Source organism: Salmo trutta, chromosome 25, assembly GCF_901001165.1.
Source record: "Salmo trutta chromosome 25, fSalTru1.1, whole genome shotgun sequence".
Lineage (NCBI taxonomy): Eukaryota > Metazoa > Chordata > Actinopteri > Salmoniformes > Salmonidae > Salmo > Salmo trutta.
The window spans coordinates 9577897-9599533 of NC_042981.1; the positions used below are offsets into that span (position 1 = coordinate 9577897).

A 21637-nucleotide genomic window follows, 5' to 3' on the forward strand; every position below is an offset into this window, starting at 1 on the left:
TCAGTATAGTCTACCAGTCTAACTAACTTTTACTATACCACAGGTCAGTATAGTCTACCAGTCTAACTAACTTTCACTATACCACAGGTCTGTATAGTCTACCAGTCTAACTTTTACTATACCACAGGTCAGTATAGTCTACCAGTCTAACTTTTACTATGCCACAGGTCTGTATAGTCTACCAGTCAAACTAACTTTTACTATACCACAGGTCTGTATAGTCTACCAGTCTAACTAACTTTTACTATGCCACAGGTCTGTATAGTCTACCAGTCTAAATTTACTATACCACAGGTCAGTATAGTCTACCAGTCTAACTTTTACTATACCACAGGTCTGTATAGTCTACCAGTCTAACTAACTTTTACTATACCACAGGTCTGTATAGTCTACCAGTCTAACTAACTTTTACTATGCCACAGGTCTGTATAGTCTACCAGTCTAACCGTCTATCCTTCCCTCTATCCACCATTCATAGTGACAATAGTGGTAGTTGGATTGTTTGTCCAGATCTGCAAGAGGCTAACCAGCAATCATACCACATATAAACGCATTCAAAGTAGCATCAATGTTCAATATGAATCGACAAGAACAAAGAGGAATAGCTGATAGGCAGCAGGTTGGCCCCTCTAGGTCCCTCTAGGCCCCTCTTGGCCCCTCTTGGCCCCTTTAGGACCCTCTTGGCCCCTCTTGGCCCCTCTAGGCCCCTTTAGGCCCAGCAGTTCTATTTATATTTTGTTTTACTGCATGCACACACAGGACGTCCCCCTGATTCAACGTAATTTGTGCCACTGGCCAGTGATTAACACATATAAATCATGCTTCTGCTAAAAACTGTAAAATGGTGCAGTTCACAAATTTTTGGGATTTTAGAAATAAGTTTAGTAACTCTAGAAAGTTCTGCGATTCCCCCTTTTTATTAACAGCGGCCATCAAAACTGCTTTCAAATGTGTGTTTTTCTGCTGCTGCGTTAAGAATGTTGTACAATGACTGGGTATGCATGTTTCTCTCCCTGTGCAGCACTCTCAAATTGAAAGCACATAGAGAGGAATATTCTTTTATCGCATAGAATGCGACAAGCTGACCAATTGAATAAGTCAACTTTTCTACTATCGGGTTGTCTGAGTTTGCTGTTGATTATTCATGTTGTTGGCTGAGGAAATGTAAATGTGGACAACAATTTTTCATTAGCTATTTCCAAATTTGCGTAACCAAACGTACCGGTTCTCAGTTCCACTTGGGTTCTCATTTGGATCATAAGCGCCAGTACCTGGCCCAATTTAAATCAAATAAAAAATCAAATCAAATGTATTTATAAAGCCCTTCTTACATCAGCTGATATCTCAAAGTGCTGTACAGAAACCCAGCCTAAAACCCCAAACAGCAAGCAATGCAGGTGTAGAAGCACGGTGGCTAGGAAAAACTCCCTAGAAAGGCCAAAACCTAGGAAGAAACCTAGAGAGGAACCAGGCTATGAGGGGTGGCCAGTCCTCTTCTGGCTGTGCCGGGTGGAGATTATAACAGAACATGGCCAAGATGTTCAAATGTTCATAGATGACCAGCAGGGTCAAATAATAATAATTAACCCCTGTGTGTAAGGTATGGATGTTTGGACAGTCAATGTAAATAATCTCTAAGGTGCAGGTCTGAGCAGGTAGACAGCTAGGGTTAGCAGCTCAGCAGTCTGTTGGCCTGGTCGTAGAAGCTGTCTCAGAGCATGTTGGTCCGAGACCCGATGCTCCGGGAACCCCGTCTGCCAGATGGTAACAGAGTGAACAGTCCGTGGCTCGGGTGACTGGAGTCTTTGACGATCTTCCGGTGTAAATGACCTGGAGGGCAGGGAGCTCACCCCGAGCGATGTAGTGTCCCGTCCGCACCACCCTCTGCAGAGCCTTGCGGTTGAGGGCGGTGCAGTTGCCAAACCAGGCGTTGATGCAGCCAGACAAGATTCTCTCAATGGTGCATCTATAGAAGTTCTTAATGACCGTGCCAAATTTCTTCAGTCGCCTGAGTTTGAAGTGGCACTGTTGCGCCTTCTTCACCACAGTGCTGGTGTGATGGGACCATGTCAGGTCCTCTGTGATGTGCACACCGAGGAACTTTTGACCCTCTCCACTACAGCCCAGTCGATGCAGATGGGCGCGTGCTCCGCCCCCTGTTTCCTGTGTGTGATATACGTTGGCGCAGCAGTTTAAGAGCCTGGCCATGTCTCACACAACATTATTTATTGGTACATTTCTCAAATTAAGGCTAATAGCACTCACTTACTCACTAACCACACACGCACGCACGCACGCACGCACGCACGCACGCACGCACGCACGCACACACACACACACACACACACACACACACACACACACACACACACACACACACACACACATATACACACACACACACACACACACACACACACAGTTCCCAGTAAATGGGTGAAAGCTGCAGAATAGTAGATGTATGTGATTCACATTGCCACAACAGTTTAGGAGCCCGGCTGCTCGACGGCCGTGTCTCACACAACAGTATTTATTGGTACATTTCCTAAACAAACAGCCAATGTGTTTTCATTCTGCAGAAGAGCACGTGTCAGACCTACACAACACAGAAGCATAGAGAAAACACACACAAGAATTACTCACCAGCCACAGCACAGCATGGACACACATGGGCTCCTTCTAATTTCTACTTCCCTTTAAGGCATGGTTTTGAAGATGTCATATCAATGAAACTTCATTTAAAGTATGATATATCTGAGTTTGTTGACAGGAAATGAAAGAAGATACTTTAAAATACACTATCAATCAACTAATAATCTCTTTTCCCCGTCCCCCAAATAGTGGCAGCACCTGACCTAGTGGACCCCAAATCCGCCACTCACAGCAGCAAGCCCCGCCGCTCCTTCTCCGCCAAGTCAATCACACTGAGCCCTACAGAGGAGTGTCAGGCCATCGCCACGGTGATGAAGTGGAAGACAGTGTTGGCCATTTTCCTCCTGGTAGTTTTCTACCTGGTTGTCGGAGCTGCCGTCTTCAAGGCCCTAGAACAACCCCATGAGAGGTATTTATCTCTCTCTCTCTCTCTCTCTCTCTCTCTCTCTCTCTCTCTCTCTCTCTCTCTCTCTCGCCCTCTCTCTCCATCTCTCTCCCTCTTTCTCCTATATATCTCTCTCTCTCCCTGCACACAATCTCTCTCTCTCTCTCTCTCTCTCTCTCTCTCTCTCTCTCTCTCTCTCTATCCCTCCTTTATCTCTTTGTAACCCTGTCTTCCTCCTCTCTCTCCAGTGCTCAGCGCCTGGCCATCCTGACTCAGAAACTAGACTTCCTCTCTACACACTCATGTGTAAACCACAGCCAACTGGAGGAACTGGTCAAGGTACCATTGTTACTGCTTGTGTGTGTGTTTGTGTGTGTGTGTGTGTGTGTTATCATGTTAATTGCCAGTGTGACTCACTGAGAATGTCTCTCTGCTGCCGTTGGTGCTGATTTGCGTGGTGAATTCCAAAATGTTAACGTTTTAACACACACTGATGTAACAGTGTGGCTTCAGGAAATAAATAAGTTGATTAAAAAGGACTAAAAACCACTCTGGGTCTTGGAGTGACCTCACTGACCGTGGTAACAGATGTACTGTACATGGTGGCAGGCTGAATTGGTCAGGGAATGAGCCTACTCCCTGGTCATCCCATTAGTGAGACTGGGGCACACAGGGTCGAACAGCAGCACTACCAATCTATTCAATGTCATAATGAGATAGGAACTACCGGTGTGCCGCAAGGATGAGTCAGAGTTCCTCTTAGACAGAGGCGAGGTTGTTCTCAGCTTTAACTCTTCTCACAGTCTGACAGAGGTGACATAAAGCAACCAGCAGTCATGTGGTCCTCCCTTCTCTGCTTATGTCCAGTAGAGCCATTAGACCATCACAACACACAGGGTTTACTGTTTTCTTCTGCTGTTGAAAACCTCTTGTCTAGATATTGGTCTACTCGTTAAAGAACAGGCAAGAACCAGAAAAAAATACTGTGTGTGTGTGTATGGCCATGTCCGAAATCTGTCTTTCCTAGTACTTATTACAAGTACATAGTGTGTACTAATCGTACTACAGATATTTAGAACATGCTGTTTAGTAAAAATGTATAAAGCGAAGCAAGTACCGAAGGGAAACCCGAGTATGGTGGCCTCGGCTGATCACATCAGCAGATATTGCACCATTTGGATACACACTCTACTTCCATGCGGCCTATTTACGTTGACCGGTTCTACACATGCTTCCTCGATGCCGGATGTAATGCGCACGCATATGCTGGTGTCTCTTGCTGCCGTTTCTGTTGCTGCTGTAACTAGCTGTTACTGGCTATGCTTGAGTGTTTCTGATGTCCCACCACTTCTCCAGCCCCCAGCTGTCTGGGTTCTGTTTCTGATGTGTTTGTTTCCCGCCCTTTGTTCATTTTGGTGTGTCTCTCAGGTGATTATCATACTCACATGGGTCTGATAAGAGGATTCTCTTCCTCATTAGCATGTAGCAAATTCGACTGAAATGAGTATCTGGGCATTTAAAGCATACTAGAATTTTGAAATTGTACATACTACGAAACATACAGTTGACGTTTGAAGTTTACATACACCTTAGTTTACATACACCTTAGTTTACATACACCTTAGTTTACATACACCTTAGCCAAAAACATATAAACTCAGTTTTTCACAATTCCTGACATTTAATCCTAGTAAAAATCAGTTAGGATTACCACTTTATTTTAAGAATGTGAAATGTCAGAATAATAGTAGAGAATGATTTATTTCAGCTTTTATTTATTTCATCACATTCCCAGTGGGTCAGAATTTTAAATACACTCAATTAGTATTTGGTAGCATTGCCTTTAAATTGTTTAACTTGGGTCAAACGTTTCATGTAGCCTTCCATAAGCTTCCCACAATAAGTTGGGTGAATTCTGGCCCATTGCTCCTGACAGAGCTGGTGTAACTGAGTAAGGTTTGTAGGCCTCCTTGCTCGCACACGCTTTTTCAGTTCTGCCCACAAGTTTTCTATAGGATTGAGGTCAGGACTTTGTGATGGCCACTCCAATACCTTGTCTTTAATGTCCTTAAGCCATTTTGCCACAACTTTGGAAGTATGCTTGGGGTCATTGTCCATTTGGAAGACCCATTTGTGACCAAGCTTTAACTTCCTGACTGATGTCTTGAGATGTTGCTTCAATATATCCACATCATTTTCCGGCCTTATGATGCCATCTATTTTGTGAAGTGCACCAGTCTCTCCTGCAGCAAAGCACCCCCACAACATGATGCTGCCACCCCCATGCTTCACGGTTGGGATGGTGTTCTTCGGCTTGCAAGCATCCCCCTTTTTCCTCCAAACATAACGATGGTCATTATGGCCAAACAGTTTTATTTTTGTTTCATTAGACCAGAGGACATTTTCTCCAAAAAGTACAATCTTTGTCCCCATGTGCAGTTGAAAACCGTAGTCTGGCTTTGTTATGGTGGTTATGGAGCAGTGACTTCTTCCTTGCTGAGCTGCCTTCAGGTTATGCCAATATAGAACTCATTTTACTCTGGATATAGATACTTTTGTAACTGTTTTGTCCAGCATCTTCACAAGGTCCTTTGCTGTTGTTCTGGGATTGATTTGCAGTTTTTGCAGTTTTTGCACCAAAGTAAGTTCATCTCTAGGAGACAGAACACCTCTCCTTCCTGAGCGGTTTGACAGCTGCATGGTCCCATGTTGTTTGTACTTGCGTACTATTGTTTGTACAGATTAACGTGGTACCTTCAGGCATTTGGACATTACTCCCAAGGATGAGCCAGACTTGTGGAGGTCTACCATTTTTTTCTGAGGTCTTGGCTGATTTCTTTTGATTTTCCCATGATGTCAAGCAAAGAGGCACTGAGTTTGAAGGTAGGCCTTGAAATACATCCACAGTTACACCTCCAATTGACTCAAATGATGTCAATTTGCCAATCAGAAGCTTCTAAAGCCATTTTCCAAGCTCTGTATAGTGTATGTAAACTTCTGACCCACTGGAATTGTGATACAGTGAATTATAAGTGAAATAATCTGTCTGTAAACAATTGTTGGGAAAATTACTTGTGTCATGCACAAAGTAGATGTCCTAACCAACTTGCCAAAACTATAGTTTGTAAAGTGTGTGGATGAAAAACGAGTTTTAATGACTCCAACATAAGTGTATGTAAACTTCTGACTTCAACTGTATTTCTGTGTACCCAGTCAACCTACTATTTAGAACTAAGTACAGGTATTCAGACATGGTCTATGTGTGTGTCTCATCCACAGCAAGTGGTGTCAGCGATCCGTTCAGGGGTGAACCCAGCTGGGACTCTGACCAATCACAGCAGCCTCTGGGACCTAAGCTCCTCCTTCTTCTTCGCTGGAACCGTCATCACTACCATCGGTAAGGGTGTGTGTGTGGGTGTGGGTGTGTGTGTGTGTGTGTGTGTGTGTGTGTGTGTGTGTGTGTGTGTGTGCGTGCGTGCGTGCGTGCGTGTGCTCATGTGCGTGTGTCCAACATCTCATTTACCCTCTCAGTGCAGTCGTCATTACAACGTTCTTCTGTAAATCAATCTTCACGATTCTATCCTTCCTATTATCTCTCTGTTCTCCCTTCACTCCCCAAGGACCTGGGATTTAGTTGCACTTCAAAAGACTGGGTGGGGCCTCTAACAAGAGGTGGAGGGATGGAGGGAGAGAGAGGTAGGGAGAGGTGGAAAGCTACTTAAAGTTTAGGACTAATTGGTTGGTGACCCACCCTAAGGACACAGGGAAGAAAGGGAAGGAAAGAGATAGAGACAAAAGAGAAAGCGAGTGAATAGTGTAAACCTAGCACATAGACCGCTGTAGCTAATGGATATTATTATTGCCTTGTCTTCCTACTTATAAAGGGAAATTACATTCACTTGTTCCCAAAGGAAGCAATGCTGCAATAGAATGAGTGATTTCATTTCCAGACAGAATTACTGCATTACGGTTGAAGAAAACATTTAAGTGACAAAGAACTAAACAATCAAATAACTAGTAGAATAACAAGGAAGTAGAACAGAGATACAATATTTTAGCTGCACAGTCTTTTAGAGATGCCTCATTTCTTCTGTCTCTCCAGGATTTGGGAACATTTCCCCCCATACGGAGGGAGGGCGTATCTTCTGTATCGTCTATGCCATTTTGGGGATCCCTCTGTTTGGCTTCCTGCTGGCTGGAGTAGGAGACCAACTGGGAACCATCTTTGGGAAGGCCACCACCAGGGTTGAGAAGATGTTTGTGGTGAGTCCATGTAGAGGATGTGTGTGTGTGTGTGTGTGTGTGTGTGTGTGTGTGTGTGTGTGTGTGTGTGTGTGTGTGTGTGTGTGTGTGTGTGTGTGTGTGTGTGTGTGTGTGTGTGTGTGTGTGTGTGTGTGTGGCCACTCTTAATTACTTCTCTATCCCAGGAGAGTAGAGGCCTGTCTATCAGTCGTATCCCAGATGGAGGTTTTGAAAGGACTATCCAGTACTTCATTACAGTTAGCAACAGCGGTGTCAAACATATGGCCCACCAGGCTTCCAATCCAGTCTGCGGTTTGAGCAAAAGAATATATATCACAACAACAACAAAAAATGTATCATAATTCTTATTATTATATATATACAGTACCAGTCAAACGTTTGGACACACCTATTCATTCAAGGGTTTTTCTTTATTTTTACTATTTTCTACATTGTAGAATAATATTGAAGACATCAAAACTATGAAATAACACATCTGGAATCATGTAGTAACCAAAAAAGTGTTTAACAAATCAAAATATATTGTATATTTTAAAATTCTTCAAAGTAGCCACCCTTTGCCTTGATGACAGCTTTGCACACTCTTGGCATTCTCTCAACCGGCTTCATGAGGTAGTCACCTGGAATGCATTTCAATTTGTGGAATTTCTTTCCTTCTTAATGCGTTAGAGCCAATCAGTTGTGTTGTGACAAGGTAGGGGTGGTATACAGAAGATAGCCCTATTTGGTAAAAGACCAAGTCCATATTATGACAACAACAGCTCAAATAAGCAAAGAGAAAAGACAGTCTATCATTACGTTAAGACATGAATGTCAGTCAATCCGGAGAATTTCAAGAACTTTGAAAGTTTCTTCAAGTGCAGTAGCAAAAACCATCAAGCGCTATGATGAAACTGGCTCTCATGAGGACCGCCACAGGAAAGGAAAACCCAGAGTTACCTCTGCTGCAGAGGATGAGTTCATTAGAGTTACCAGCCTCTGAAATTGCAGCCCAAATAAATGCTTCACGGAGTTCAAGTAACAGACACATCTCAACATCAACTGTTCAGAGGAGACTGTGTGAATCAGGCCTTCATGGTCGAATTGCTGCAAAGAAACCACTACTAAAGGACACCAATAATAAGAAGAGACTTGCTTGGGCCAAGAAACACGAACAATGGACATTAGACCAGTAGAAATCTGTCCTTTGGTCTGATGAGTCCAAATTTGAGATTTTTGGTTGCAACCAACGTGTCTTTGTGAGACGCTGCGTAGGTGAACAGATGATCTCCGCATGTGTGGTTCCCACCGTGAAGCATGGAGGAGGTGGTGTGATGTTGTGGGGGTGCTTTGCTGGTGACACTGTCAGTGATTTATTTAGAATTCAAGGCACACTTAACCAGCATGGCTTCCACAGCATACTGCAGCGATACGTCATCCCATCTGGTTGGCGCTTAGTAGGACTATCATTTGTTTTTCAACAGGACAATGACCCAACACACCTCCAGGCTGTGTAAGTACTTTTTGACCAAGAAGGAGAGTGATGGAGTGCTGCATCAGATGACCTGGCCTCCACAATCACCCGACCTCAATCCAATTGAGATGTTTTGGGATGAGCTGGATAGCAGAGTTAAGGAAAAGCAGCCAACAAGTGCTCAGCATATTTCGGAACTCCTTCAAGACTATTGGAAAAACATTCCAGGTGAAGCTGGTTGAGAGAATGCCAAGGGTGTGCAAAGCTGTCATCAAGGCAAAATGTGGCTACTTTGAAGAAACTCACATTTGTTTAAAAATGTGTTTATAAATTTGCTTAAAAACCAAAGCCTATGCAACATGAACCTATTAAAAACAGTACTGAAGCAATGAGGTTTGTTCAGTACGGTATAATACATTATTAGTGTATATTGAATTTGCTTGAATTGCCCTGCCAATGCATTGTTGTTTGGACCATTAAAAAAAATATATAATATTTTTTGGGGGGGTATGCTATGTGATCACAACGGAAATAGATCAGTTGTTGTATTACTTGTGAGGCTCAGCTGAGTGAGCATACATTTAAATAATTTACTGGGCTGATGGTGTCTGCATCTGATGGTCAGTCTCAGCTGACACTGACCAAAAAGGGACACTGTCTTCCAGCTGATGGCGACACTCAAGTCGCATTAATGTATTAATTCATGGCTCATGCACAAATTCATGTTGTTACTCCTATGAACAGAGAAAGTGAAATATTCCTGGATATTAAAAAAGACCCAAGCAGCTAATAATAACAACACAAGCCTATAGATACACTTTCCTACTCATTAATTAATGCTGCAGTGTTGGTTGTAGCGCTGAGTGGAAGTAGGGAGAATGTGCATTTTAATAGCCTATTAAAGTGTTGAATACAAAGTGTTGACAGTGCTGAGTAAGAACTTTAACATGAAGTTAATCATAAAAACAGCAGTTCTTTGCTGTTTTGTTGACAGTCTCTCTCTAGTCGGGGTTTTAAACGTTTTGAAATCTCACAGCAGTTTTTTACTGTATTCGTTGACAGTCTCTCTCTAGTCGTGGTTTTAAACGTTTTGAAATCTCACAGTATCAACTTTACTGTAGCTTTCTTTAATGCCTGCTACGTTACTGCAGACACAGTCATCTGAGCCATCTGATTGGCCAGCGGCAGGCCTATAGTGCACTTGATTTGCTCTCCGGGCCCACCGGGAAGGCACAGTTTCTACCTCCAGACACAGGCTTTATCGTTGTTTTTTATACAGAAATGTTTGGCGATCGACTAAAAATACCTTTCACAATCAACCGACTGGTTGGTGACCACTGGTCTAAATTAATTGTTTACGAGGTTTAATGTTTGATTTGTTACATTAAATAATTCAGTAATGACTGGGAAAAAAATGATGTAAATCATTCATTCTTATCAGCAGTAAGAAACGACTAGCCGTTGGCTGCTAACAGCGGAGCACTGCTAGCTAACTGGCAAACACAAAAACAGTCAACAACTTAGGGAGTAGAAACCCCCAGAAATTGTCTGATCGCCATCTAGTGGCGAAAGTAAGAATTAACGAAAATGTATAGTCAAAGAGGAGAATAATTATTCTGTCAAGGATTTATTTTTATTTTATGAAGGCAGCATACTAAAACAAAGGGAACATGACACAGTGTGTAAATGATAATACATTAGTGCAGGAAATGAAAGCTAGAAAGAAATTTCCAAAATGACAGACAATTTTCAAATGCGGCCCGTGGGACAAAATGAGTTTGACACCACAGCACTTTAGTATTGCCAGGAATAACTGGAAGAGGGGTGTTTCCAGCCAGAATATTGTAGCTCCTATCTGCCAATCATAACATCCCTCGTGGCCACCTCCTAATCATCCCCAGACTCCAGTTGGCTAACTCTGCAACTCTTCCGAAGGTCATTGCTGTACATGAGAAATGTGGTGTCAACTTAGCTGGAATAATGGTTAGATAAGATTAATAATCTATCTCCCTCCCTCCCCCCTCTCTGTAGCAGTGGGATGTTAGTCAGACCAAGATTCGTGTCATCTCCACTGTTCTCTTCATCCTGTTCGGCTGTCTGCTCTTCGTGGCGCTGCCGGCGGCCATCTTTAAACACATTGAGGGCTGGAGTGCCCTGGAGTCCCTCTACTTTGTAGTCATCACCTTGACAACCATTGGTTTCGGGGACTTTGTCGCAGGTAAATGTTTACGAAGGTAATAATTCGATACAGGCCAAGTCCTAACTTTAAATGCGTATGCTTAAGTACACGTACGTACGCTCACACACCTTTTCATTTAACCTTTATTTATACAGGTTTGTCTCATTAAGAGGAAAATCTCTTTTAAAGACTAGTTAAAGGTTGCAGCAGTTGCATGAAGTGAGTTAGAGTATAGAAGAGATGATTGAATCCTAGAGTGAGGTGCAGCTATCAGTCTCTGTCACACGTTAACCAATCACTCAGGGAAAGTGAACAGAACATACAGATCTGCTATTTTCATTTCATCACAACAGCAGGAATGCAAATTGTAGTGTACTCAAAGCTGTGACCAAAAATGTATCAACCCCTACAAAAAATGTCCATGAAATATAATCCACATAATAATTCACATTTCCTGTTGCTGCAGGATTATTTTCCTGCTGTGAGAAGCAGGGTCAAATTAAGATAGGGCACTATCATATAGAATGTACTGCTCAGAACTAGAACAAGGAGCTGGTCAGCCGGAGAGATAGAGAGAGAAAGTAAGGGGTCAGGTTATAATACCTAACGTGTGTGTGTGTTTCTGTGTGTGTTTCTGTGTGTGCGTGTGTATGTGTGTGTGTGTATATGTGTGTGTGTGTACGTGTTTGTGTGTGCGTGCATGTGTGTGTGTGTGTGTGTGTACGTGTGTGTGTGTGTGTGTGCGTGCATGCGTGCGTGCGTGTGTGTGTGTGTGTGTGTGCGTGCGTGTGTGTGTGTGTGTGTCCTCTCCAGGTGGTTCAGAGATAGAGTATCTGGACTACTACAAGCCTGTGGTGTGGTTCTGGATCCTGGTGGGACTGGCGTACTTCGCTGCTGTTCTCAGCATGATAGGAGACTGGCTCAGAGTCATCTCTAAGAAGACCAAAGAGGAGGTACGTATCTCACTCTCTCTCTTTCTCTCTCTCTCTGACACACACACACATACACACACACACATACACACACACATACACACACACATACACAGAGAATAGCATAGAATTCACATTACATACATACTACAAACTTCTGCCCCCTGGGTAACCATTATTCCTTCTAATCAACTATCTATATCTTCTGATTGCTGTGAGCCTTTCCAGGGACACTCTCCACACAACAGCCCAACATATGGGGAGGAGGAAGAGAGAGAGAGAGAAAGAATAGAGACCGATATATATAGAGAGAAGGGAAGAGAGAGAGAGAGAGAGAGAGGGGAGGAGGAAGAGAGAGAGAGAAAGAAGAGATATATAGAGAGAGGAAGAGAGAGACGGGAGGAGGAAGAGAGAGACAGATATATAGAGAGAGGGAAGAAGAGAGAGGGAGAGAGAGGAAGAGAGAAGGGAGGAGGAATAGAGAGAGAGAGAGAGAGAGACAGAGGGGGAAGAGAGAGAGAGGGGGAGGAAGAGAGAGAAAGAGAGAAAGACAAAGTGAGAGACAGAAGAGAGAGAGACAAAGAGAGAGAGAGAGAGAGAGAGACAGAGAGCGAGAGAGAGAGAGAGAGAGACAAAGAGAGAGAGAGAGAGAGAGAGACAAAGAGAGAGAGAGAGAGAGAGACAGAGAGCGAGAGAGAGAGAGAGAGAGACAAAGAGAGAGAGAGAGAGAGAGAGAGACAAAGAGAGAGAGAGGAGGGGGTAGAGAAAAGGGGAGGAGGGTGAGAGAGCGACAGAGAGAGAGAGACAGGAGAGAGAGAGACACAGAGTGAGAGAGACACAGAGTGAGAGAGAATGTAAGTGTATCAAGTTAATGAGTGTCACTCTCTCCTCTCTTGTCTCACTCTACAATCTAATGGGCTCTGGTCCTATGATCTCACTAAGAACCACAGAGGCACCAGTAATGCAACACAACAGTGATAGAGTAGACCATACAGTATACTGTGATAGTTACCACCTAAACTCAAACAGTGACTATACAATAGATTAGAATAACAGACCTTCTACACTTAAACAGCTCTCTGAGTGAACACCACCCAAACCACCGCTCCCACACCTCCTCTCCTGTTTATATCTCTTTCCCCCAGTCCTCCTATTCCTCTCCTGTTTATATCTCTTTCCCCCAGTCCTCCTATTCCTCTCCTGTTTATGTCTGTGTCTTCCAGTCCTCCTATTCCTCTCCTGTTTATATCTCTTTCCCCCAGTCCTCCTATTCCTCTCCTGTTTATGTCTGTGTCTTCCAGTCCTCCTATTCCTCTCCTGTTTATATCTCTTTCCCCCAGTCCTCCTATTCCTCTCCTGTTTATGTCTGTGTCTTCCAGTCCTCCTATTCCTCTCCTGTTTATATCTCTTTCCCCCTATTCCTCCCATCCCCCTCTCTTCCTTACATGTGAAGAACTGTATTTAAACTGCAAGGCAGAGCAAACCCCTGCGCCAGCTCAGCAAAGAGGAACTACACTACAGATCTGATTAGGCCAATCACATTTACATCTTATCCTGAAACGTTCTTTGAGCCTTGCAGCCCTGTCTGCAGCTTGCTAGTCCAGGGATCCCTCGTCTCTCTTTTTCTCTCTCTTTCAAGTCTTGTTCGCCCTGAGTATATTATACAATATACGGTATATACTGTATATCAATATATCAATCAATCAATACTTTATCAATAACTCTCCTCTATGTTTGACAACAACTAAACCAAAGAAGATATCACACATTTTGATAATGGTGTGTGTGTGTGTGTGTGTGTGTGCAGCGTGACGTGTCCAACATGCCATTTACCCCATGCAGTCAGTACAGTTGTGTGTGATTCCAGCGCAGCTTTAATAGAACATGCATGTGCAGTAATTGAGGCCAAATCAAATTTAAATAACATTTTTATTTGTCACATGCTAACAGTGAAATGCTTACTTGTGGGCCTTCCCAACAATGCAGAGAGAAAACTTGAGAAATAATAGAGGACCTCCCAAGTGGTTCAGTGGTCTAAGGCACTGTATCGCAGTGCTAGAGGCATCACTACAGACCCGGGTTCGATCCCGAGCTGTATCACGACAGGCCGTGATCGGGAGTCCCATAGGGCGGCGCACAATTGGCCCAGTGTTAGGGGAGGGTTTGGCCGGGGGGGCTTTACTTGGCTCATTGTGCTCTAGCAAGTCCTTGTGGTGGGCCGGGTGGCTGCAGGCTGACCTCGACTCCTTGTGGTGGGCCGGGCGCCTGCAGGCTGACCTCGACTCCTTGTGGCGGGCGCCTGCAGGCTGATCTCGACTCCTTGTGATGGGCTGGGCGCCTGCAGGCTGATCTCGACTCCTTGTGGCGGGCCGGGCGGTTGCAGGCTGACCTCGACTCCTTGTGGTGGGCCGGGCGGCTGCAGGCTGATCTCGACACCTTGTGGCGGGCCGGGTGCCTGCAGGCTGACCTCGACTCCTTGTGGTGGGCCGGGCGCCTGCAGGCTGATCTCGACTCCTTGTGGTGGGCCGGGCGCCTGCAGGCTGATCTCGACTCCTTGTGGCTGACCTCGACTCCTTGTGGCGGGCGCCTGCAGGCTGACCTCGACTCCTTGTGGAGGCGCCTGCAGGCTGACCTCGACTCCTTGTGGTGGGCCGGGCGCCTGCAGGCTGACCTCGACTCCTTGAGGTGGGCCGGGCGGCTGCAGGCTGACCTTGACTCCTTGTGATGGGCCGGGCGCCTGCAGGCTGACCTCAACTCCTTGTGGTAGGCCGGGTGGCTGCAGGCTGATCGCGACTCCTTGTGGCGGGCTGGGCGCCTGCAGGCTGACCTCGACTCCTTGTGGTGTGCCGGGCGGCTGCAGGCTGATCTCGACTCCTTGTGGCGGGCCGGGCGGTTGCAGGCTGACCTCGACTCCTTGTGGCGGGCTGGGTGCCTGCAGGCTGACCTCGACTCCTTGTGGTGGGCCGGGCGGCTGCAGGCTGACCTCGACTCCCTGTGATGGGCGACTGCAGGCTGACCTCGACTCCTTGTGATGGGCCGGGCGCCTGCAGGCTGACCTCGGTCGTCAGGTGAATGGTGTTTCCTCCGACACATTGGTGCGGCTGGCTTCTGGGTTAAGCGGGCGGGTGTTAAGAAGTGCGGTTTGGTGGGGCATGTTTCGGATGGACGCATGACTCGACCTTTGCCTCCTGAGCCTGTTGGGGAGTTGCAGCGATGAGACAAAATTTAAACTGGGGAGAAAAAGAGGGGTAAAATACAAAATAATATGTACAAAAATTATAACACAAGGAATAAATACACAATGAGTGATGATAACTAGGCTATATACACAGGGTACCTGTACCGAGTCTATGTGCAGGGGTACGAGGTCATTTAGGTAGATACTGTATGTATATATAGGTAGTGATAAAGTGACTAGGCAACAGGATAGATAGTAAACAGTAGCAGTAGTGTGTGTGATCAGTCAAATGCAGATAGTCCGGGTAGCTATTTGGTTAACTATTGTTAGGTTCTAATTTTTCAGAGTAAGTCACTCATGGAAACTAGAGAAGCTTAACCAAGTTTAATTCTTCCCAAAGGGTCATTACAGCTGTAATTCAGATAAAAAACATTTCACACAAGCACTGATATTTAACCCTTTCTCCTAGGCTGAGTCTCCTACACATCTGAACGGCCCTGTTGCTAGACAAAACCTTAGTCATATCTGTTCTTCCTCACTTCATCTGACCTGACCTCTACCCCAAAGTGCTCACTCCTCCCCAACTCAAGGCTGTTATGGTTATTGATACCAGACTGTGTCTCTTCTCCTCCCATAAGATCCCTGATGGCTAACAAAAACCTATCCTGACATAATGTAAACGTTATACATGACCCTCTCTCCCTCAGTGACATTGTTAGTTTCTAAGATCTCCACCCCTCTCCCCTTATTAATGCCTGCCACATGTAATCGCTTCCCTGCACTCAACACATTCCAAGCTTAGTTGCAACCACTATCTACCTTCCTCCTACAACCCTTAACTACTGGTGTAGATCCTCAAACTTAGCCCTCCATCAGTGACATGAATAAGTAACATTTCATATTCTCAGAACCCAACACTATTTAGCAGTCTTATAGCTTGGAGATAGAAGCTGTTCAGGGTCCTGCTGGTTCCAGACTTGGTGCATCGGTAGTCTTTGATCATTTCTGGGGTCTTCCTCTGACACTGCATGGTATAGAGGTCCTGGATGGCAGGGAGCACAGCCCCAGTGATGTACTGGGCCATACGCATTACCCTCTGTAGTGCCTTGCGGACGTATGCCAAGCAGTTGCCATACCCAGCAGGGATGTAGCTAGTCAAGATGCTCTCAATGGTGCAGCTGTAGAACTTTTTGAGGATCTGAGGGCCCATGACAAATCTTTTCAGCCTCCTGAGATGGATAAGGCATTGTGTTGGTGTTTGTGGACCATGTGGACACCGAGGAACTTGAAGCTCTCAATACCCTCCACTATAGCCCTGTGGATGGGGGCGTGCTCGGCCCTCCGTTTCCTGTAGTCCACGATCAGCTCCTTTGTCTTGCTGACGCTGAAGGAAAGGTTGTTGTCCAGCCAGGTCTCTGACCTCCTCCCTATAGGCTGTCTCATCGTCGTTGGTGATCAGGCCTACCACCGTCATGAAGTCAACAAACTTAATGATGGTGTTGAAGTTGTGCGCAGCAGCACAGTTGTTTGTGAACAGGAAGTACAGGAGGGGACTAAGCACGCACCCCTTAGGGGCCCCCCTTGTTGTAGGTCAGCGAGGCGGATGTGTTGTTGCCTACCCTCACCATCTGGGGTTGGCCGTCAGGAAGTTCCGGATCCAGTTGCACAGGGGAGTGTTCAGTTCCAGGGTTCTGAGCTTGGAGGGGACTATGGTGTTGAACGCTGATCTGTAGCCAATTAAAAACCTTCTGACATAGGTGTTCCTCTTATCCAGGTCAGAGAGGGCAGTGTGGAGTGCAATATAGATTTTGTCATCTGTTGGGGCAGTATGCGAATTGAAGTGGGTCCAGGGTGTCTGGGATGATGGTATTGATGTGAGCCATGACTTTCAAAGCATTTCATGGCTACAGACGTGAGTGCTACAGGGCGATAGTCATTTAGCCAGGTCACCTTGGCGTTCTTGGGCACATGGACTATGGTGGTCTGCTTGAAACATGTAGGGATTGCAGACAGGGTCAGGGAGTGGTTGAAAATGACAGTGAAGACACTTGCCAACTGTTCAGTGCGTGGTCTGAGTAAGCATCTGGTAATCCATTCCATTGTGAATGTTAACCTGTTTAAAGGTCTTACTCACATCGGCTATGGAGTGCAAGATCACACGGTCGTCCAGAACAGCTGGCGCTCTCATGCATGGTTAAGTGTTGCTTGCCTTGAAGTGAGCATAGAAGGCATTTAGCTCGTCTGGTAGGCTCACATCACTGGGTAGCTTGCAGTTGGGTTTCCCTTTGTAATCCGTGATAGTTTGCAGGTCCTGGCACATCCGACGTGCATCAGAGCTGGCATAGTAGGATTCGATCTTAGTCCTGGATTGACAGTTTGCCTGTTTGATAGCTCGTCATAGGCCATAGCGGGATTTCTTATAGGCCTCCGGATTAGTGTCCCACTCCTTGAAAACGGCAGCTCTTGTCTTTAGCTCAGGGCAGAAGTTGCCTGTAATCCATGGCTTCTGATTGGGTTATGTATGTGCGGTCACTGTCGGGGGGGGGGGGGGGGACATTGTCAATGCACTTATTAATGAAGTTGGTGACTAATGAGGTAAACTCCTCAATGTTATTGAATGAATCCCGGATCATATCCCAGTCTGTGCTAGTAAGATGGTGCTGACAAACATGGCAGCTCTGCTTCTAGCTCCTAAGAAACTTTGCAGTATTTAGATTTGTAGATTTTTTTGTGTGTTATTTCTTACATTATTAGCCCAGAATATTTTTTGTGTTATTACATACAGCAGGGAATAACTTTTGGAAATCAGAGCAGGTAACTAACCAGCATTACGACCAGGAATACGACTTTCCCGAATTGGATCCTTTGTTCGTACCCCCCAGGGCAATTGAACTTAGCCCAGAGGCTGCTCCAAGACACCGCCAGCGGAGAAGAGGTATTCGGAGTGGACTTCTAGTTCGACTGAGGAGGTGTGCACACCATCCACCGCTTCCGAGTATAATACTCGCTAATGTTCAGTCTCTTAACAATAACGTAGATGAGCCCAGGGTGAGGATCTCCTTCCAGAGAGACATCAGGGACTGTAACATACTCTGACTTACGGAATCATGGAAATGTGGAAAAAGGGAAGGGGTCTGAATACTTTCCGAATGCACCATATATTCTCCATACATATTAACCATGTCCTTGTTCAGCCAAGACTCCAAGAAAGATAGAATACAGTTCTTCAGGTTGATAGGAAAGTCTCGAACTGAGTTCATCCAGTTTGTTCTCCAGTGACTGCACATTCGCCAACAGAACAGAGGGCAATGGCAGTATATTTGTTCGCCAACACAATCTCGTTAGGAGGTCGCCTCACCTGCCTTTTTTTTTACCGACGCTTCCTCTTTAGAGTCACGATAATTAGGGCCTAGTCAGGAGTAAGCAGAACGTCCAGAGCTGCCGACTCGTTGAAGTAGACATTTGAATCCAAATCAAGGTTAGTGGTCGCTGTTCTGATGTCCAGAAGCCATTTTCGGTCATAGGAAATGATGCCGGAGACATTATGTTACAAAAAGTTGCAGAACAGGAGCCCTTAAAACGTCTGTTATCCACTACAGCTTCATCTTTTTCACATGACTTCCTGGATATGATGAGAACAGCATAGTCTCACACAGCATTTCTCTCTCTCTCTGTCCCCCCTCCTCTCCCCCTCATCTCTCTCTCTCTCTCTGTCCCCCTCTTCTCCCCCTCATCTCTCTCTCTCTCCTCTCCCCCTCATCTCTCTCTCTCTCTCTCTCTCTCTCTCTCCCTCTCTCTCTTTCTCTGTCCCCCCTCCTCTCCCCCTCATCTTTCCCCCTCCTCTCCCCCTCATCTCTCCCCCTCCTCTCCCCCCATCATCTCTTCCTTTCCTCTCCCTCTCCTTTCCCCCTCATCTCTCCCCCTCCTCTCCCCCCTCTCCCTCTCCTTTCCCCCTCATCTCTCCTCCTCTCCCCCCTCCTTTTCCCCCTCCTTTTCCCCTTATCTCGCCCCCTCCTCTCCACCCTCTCCCTTATGTCTCTCCCTCTAGGTAGGGGAGATCAGGGCTCACGCAGCAGAGTGGACGGCTAACGTCTCGGCAGAGTTCAAGGAGACTAGGCGTCGCCTCAGCGTCGAGGTCTACGACAAGTTCCAGCGAGCCGCGTCAATCAAAAGCAAAATGTCATCCGAGCTGGGCCTAAACTCTGACCCCGAGCTCACCCCACCAAAAAGGAAGATGTCCGTCAACTTCACCAATGAATTAGATTGGGAGAAGGAGACGGTATCCCCGCCTGTTACCAAAAATGGAAGTCCGTTCCTAAATGGGAAGGAGGTGGACCCTAAGAGAGGTGACATTGCTATTACACCTCAAGTAGAGGTCACAACCTTTCACCTCTGACTCTGCTTCAGCACAAGCCACGCCCACCTGGTCACAACAACCAATGGCAGCCATCTTTCAGCACAAAGTGGATGATGTCGTTGATAAACACCTGCCCTTATGACGGACTATATAACAATATAACACTATGAATAAATTATGAAGCATTTTGATTTTGAACTACAACCGAATAACAACATGAATTGTGAACTGTGAACAGATCTTAATGTATCTGAATAGAAGAGTCACGTTTGGGGAGGAAGGTCAGGGCAAATCTGAATTGTCATCCTATTCCCTGTAGTGTTCTACTTAATGGCCATAACCTCATAGGGTTATGGTCAAAAGCAGTCCACTATATAGGAAATTGGGTATCATTTAGGACATAGCCTTAGTTTATGTATACAATTTATTATGTTGCCAATGTACAGTGAGGGAAAAAAGTATTTGATCCCCTGCTGACTTTGTACGTTTGCCCACTGACAAAGAAATGATCAGTCTATAATTTTAATGGTAGGTTTATTTGAACAGTGAGAGACAGAATAACAACAAAAAAATCCAGAAAAACACATGTCAAAAATGTTATAAAATGATTTGCATTTTAATGAGGGAAATAAGTATTTGACCCCTCTGCAAAACATTACTTAGTACTTGGTGGCAAAACCCTTGTTGGCAATCACAGAGGTCAGACGTTTCTTGTAGTTGGCCACCAGGTTTGCACACATCTCAGGAGGGATTTTGTCCCACTCCTCTTTGCAGATCTTCTCCAAGTCATTAAGGTTTCGAGGCTGATGTTTGGCAACTCGAACCTTCAGCTCCCTCCACAGATTTTCTCTGGGATCAAGGTCTGGAGACTGGCTAGGCCACTCCAGGATCTTAATGTGCTTCTTCTTGAGCCACTCCTTTGTTGCCTTTGCTGCGTGTTTTGGGTCATTGTCATGCTGGAATACCCATCCACGACCCATTTTCAATGCTCTGGCTGAGGGAAGGAGGTTCTCACCCAAGATTTGACGGTACATGGCCCCATCCATCGTCCCTTTGATGCGGTGAAGTTGTCCTGTCCCCTTAGCAGAAAAACACCCCCAAAGCATAATGTTTCCACCTCCATGTTTGACGGTGGAGATGGTGTTCTTGGGGTCATAGGCAGCATTCCTCCTCCAAACACGGCTAGTTGAGTTGATGCCAAAGAGCTCCATTTTGGTCTCATCTGACCACAACACTTTCACCCAGTTGTCCTCTGAATCATTCAGATGTTCATTGGCAAACTTCAGACGGGCATGTATATGTGCTTTCTTGAGCAGGGGGACCTTGCGGGCGCTGCAGGATTTCAGTCCTTCACGGCGTAGTGTGTTACCAATTGTTTTCTTGGTGACTATAGTCCCAGCTGCCGTGTAGTTCTAGGCTGATTCCTCACCGTTCTCATGATCATTGCAACCCCACGAGGTGAGATCTTGCATGGAGCCCCAGGCCGAGGGATATTGACAGTTCTTTTGTGTTTCTTCCATTTGCGAATAATCGCACCAACTGTTGTCACCTTCTCACCAAGCTGCTTGGCGATGGTCTTGTAGCCCATTCCAGCCTTGTGTAGGTCTACAATCTTGTCCCTGACATCCTTGGAGAGCTCTTTGGTCTTGGCCATGGTGGAGAGTTTGGAATCTGATTGATTGATTGCTTCTGTGGACAGGTGTCTTTTATACAGGTAACAAACTGAGATTAGGAGCACTCCCTTTAAGAGTGTGCTCCTAATCTCAGCTCGTTACCTGTAAAAGACACCTGGGAGCCAGAAATCTTTCTGATTGAGAGGGGGTCAAATACTTATTTCCCTCATTAAAATGCAAATCAATTTATAAAAAATTTTATAACATTTTTGACGTGCGTTTTTCTTGATTTTTTTGTTGTTATTCTGTCTCTCACTGTTCAAATAAACCTACCATTAAAATTATAGATCATTTCTTTGTCAGTGGGCAAATGTACAAAATCAGCAGGGGATCAAATACTTTTTTCCCTCACTGTATGAGGAATATTAGTGAGTATTAGTATGTCTCTATGCCTTGAGTCAGAGTATGGTTAGGTTCTATAGGGTTCTAAAGGGTTCCAAGAGGGAACCTTTCCCTGACTGTTAACCAGAACCGGACCGCTCAGGTTTTTTTCTACTGAAGGAACCACAGCAGTGCCTTAGTCCTTTTCTACCACGTGAATGAACAGACAATACTTTCTCTTCTC

The 21637-nt window shown here is 45.4% G+C and overlaps 1 protein-coding gene across 1 annotated transcript; it reads left to right on the top strand.

Annotated features, from left to right (window-relative positions):
- The first annotated feature begins 2862 nt into the window (after nt 1–2862).
- On the top strand, nt 2863–19438 carry LOC115161769 (potassium channel subfamily K member 2-like). Its single transcript, XM_029712554.1, has 7 exons — nt 2863–3061; nt 3286–3376; nt 6317–6434; nt 7140–7300; nt 10785–10971; nt 11746–11885; nt 19091–19438. The coding sequence occupies exons 1-7, from the start codon at nt 2964–2966 to the stop codon at nt 19436–19438; spliced, it is 1143 nt and encodes a 380-aa protein (XP_029568414.1). The 5' UTR covers nt 2863–2963.
- The last annotated feature ends 2199 nt before the right edge of the window (nt 19439–21637 follow it).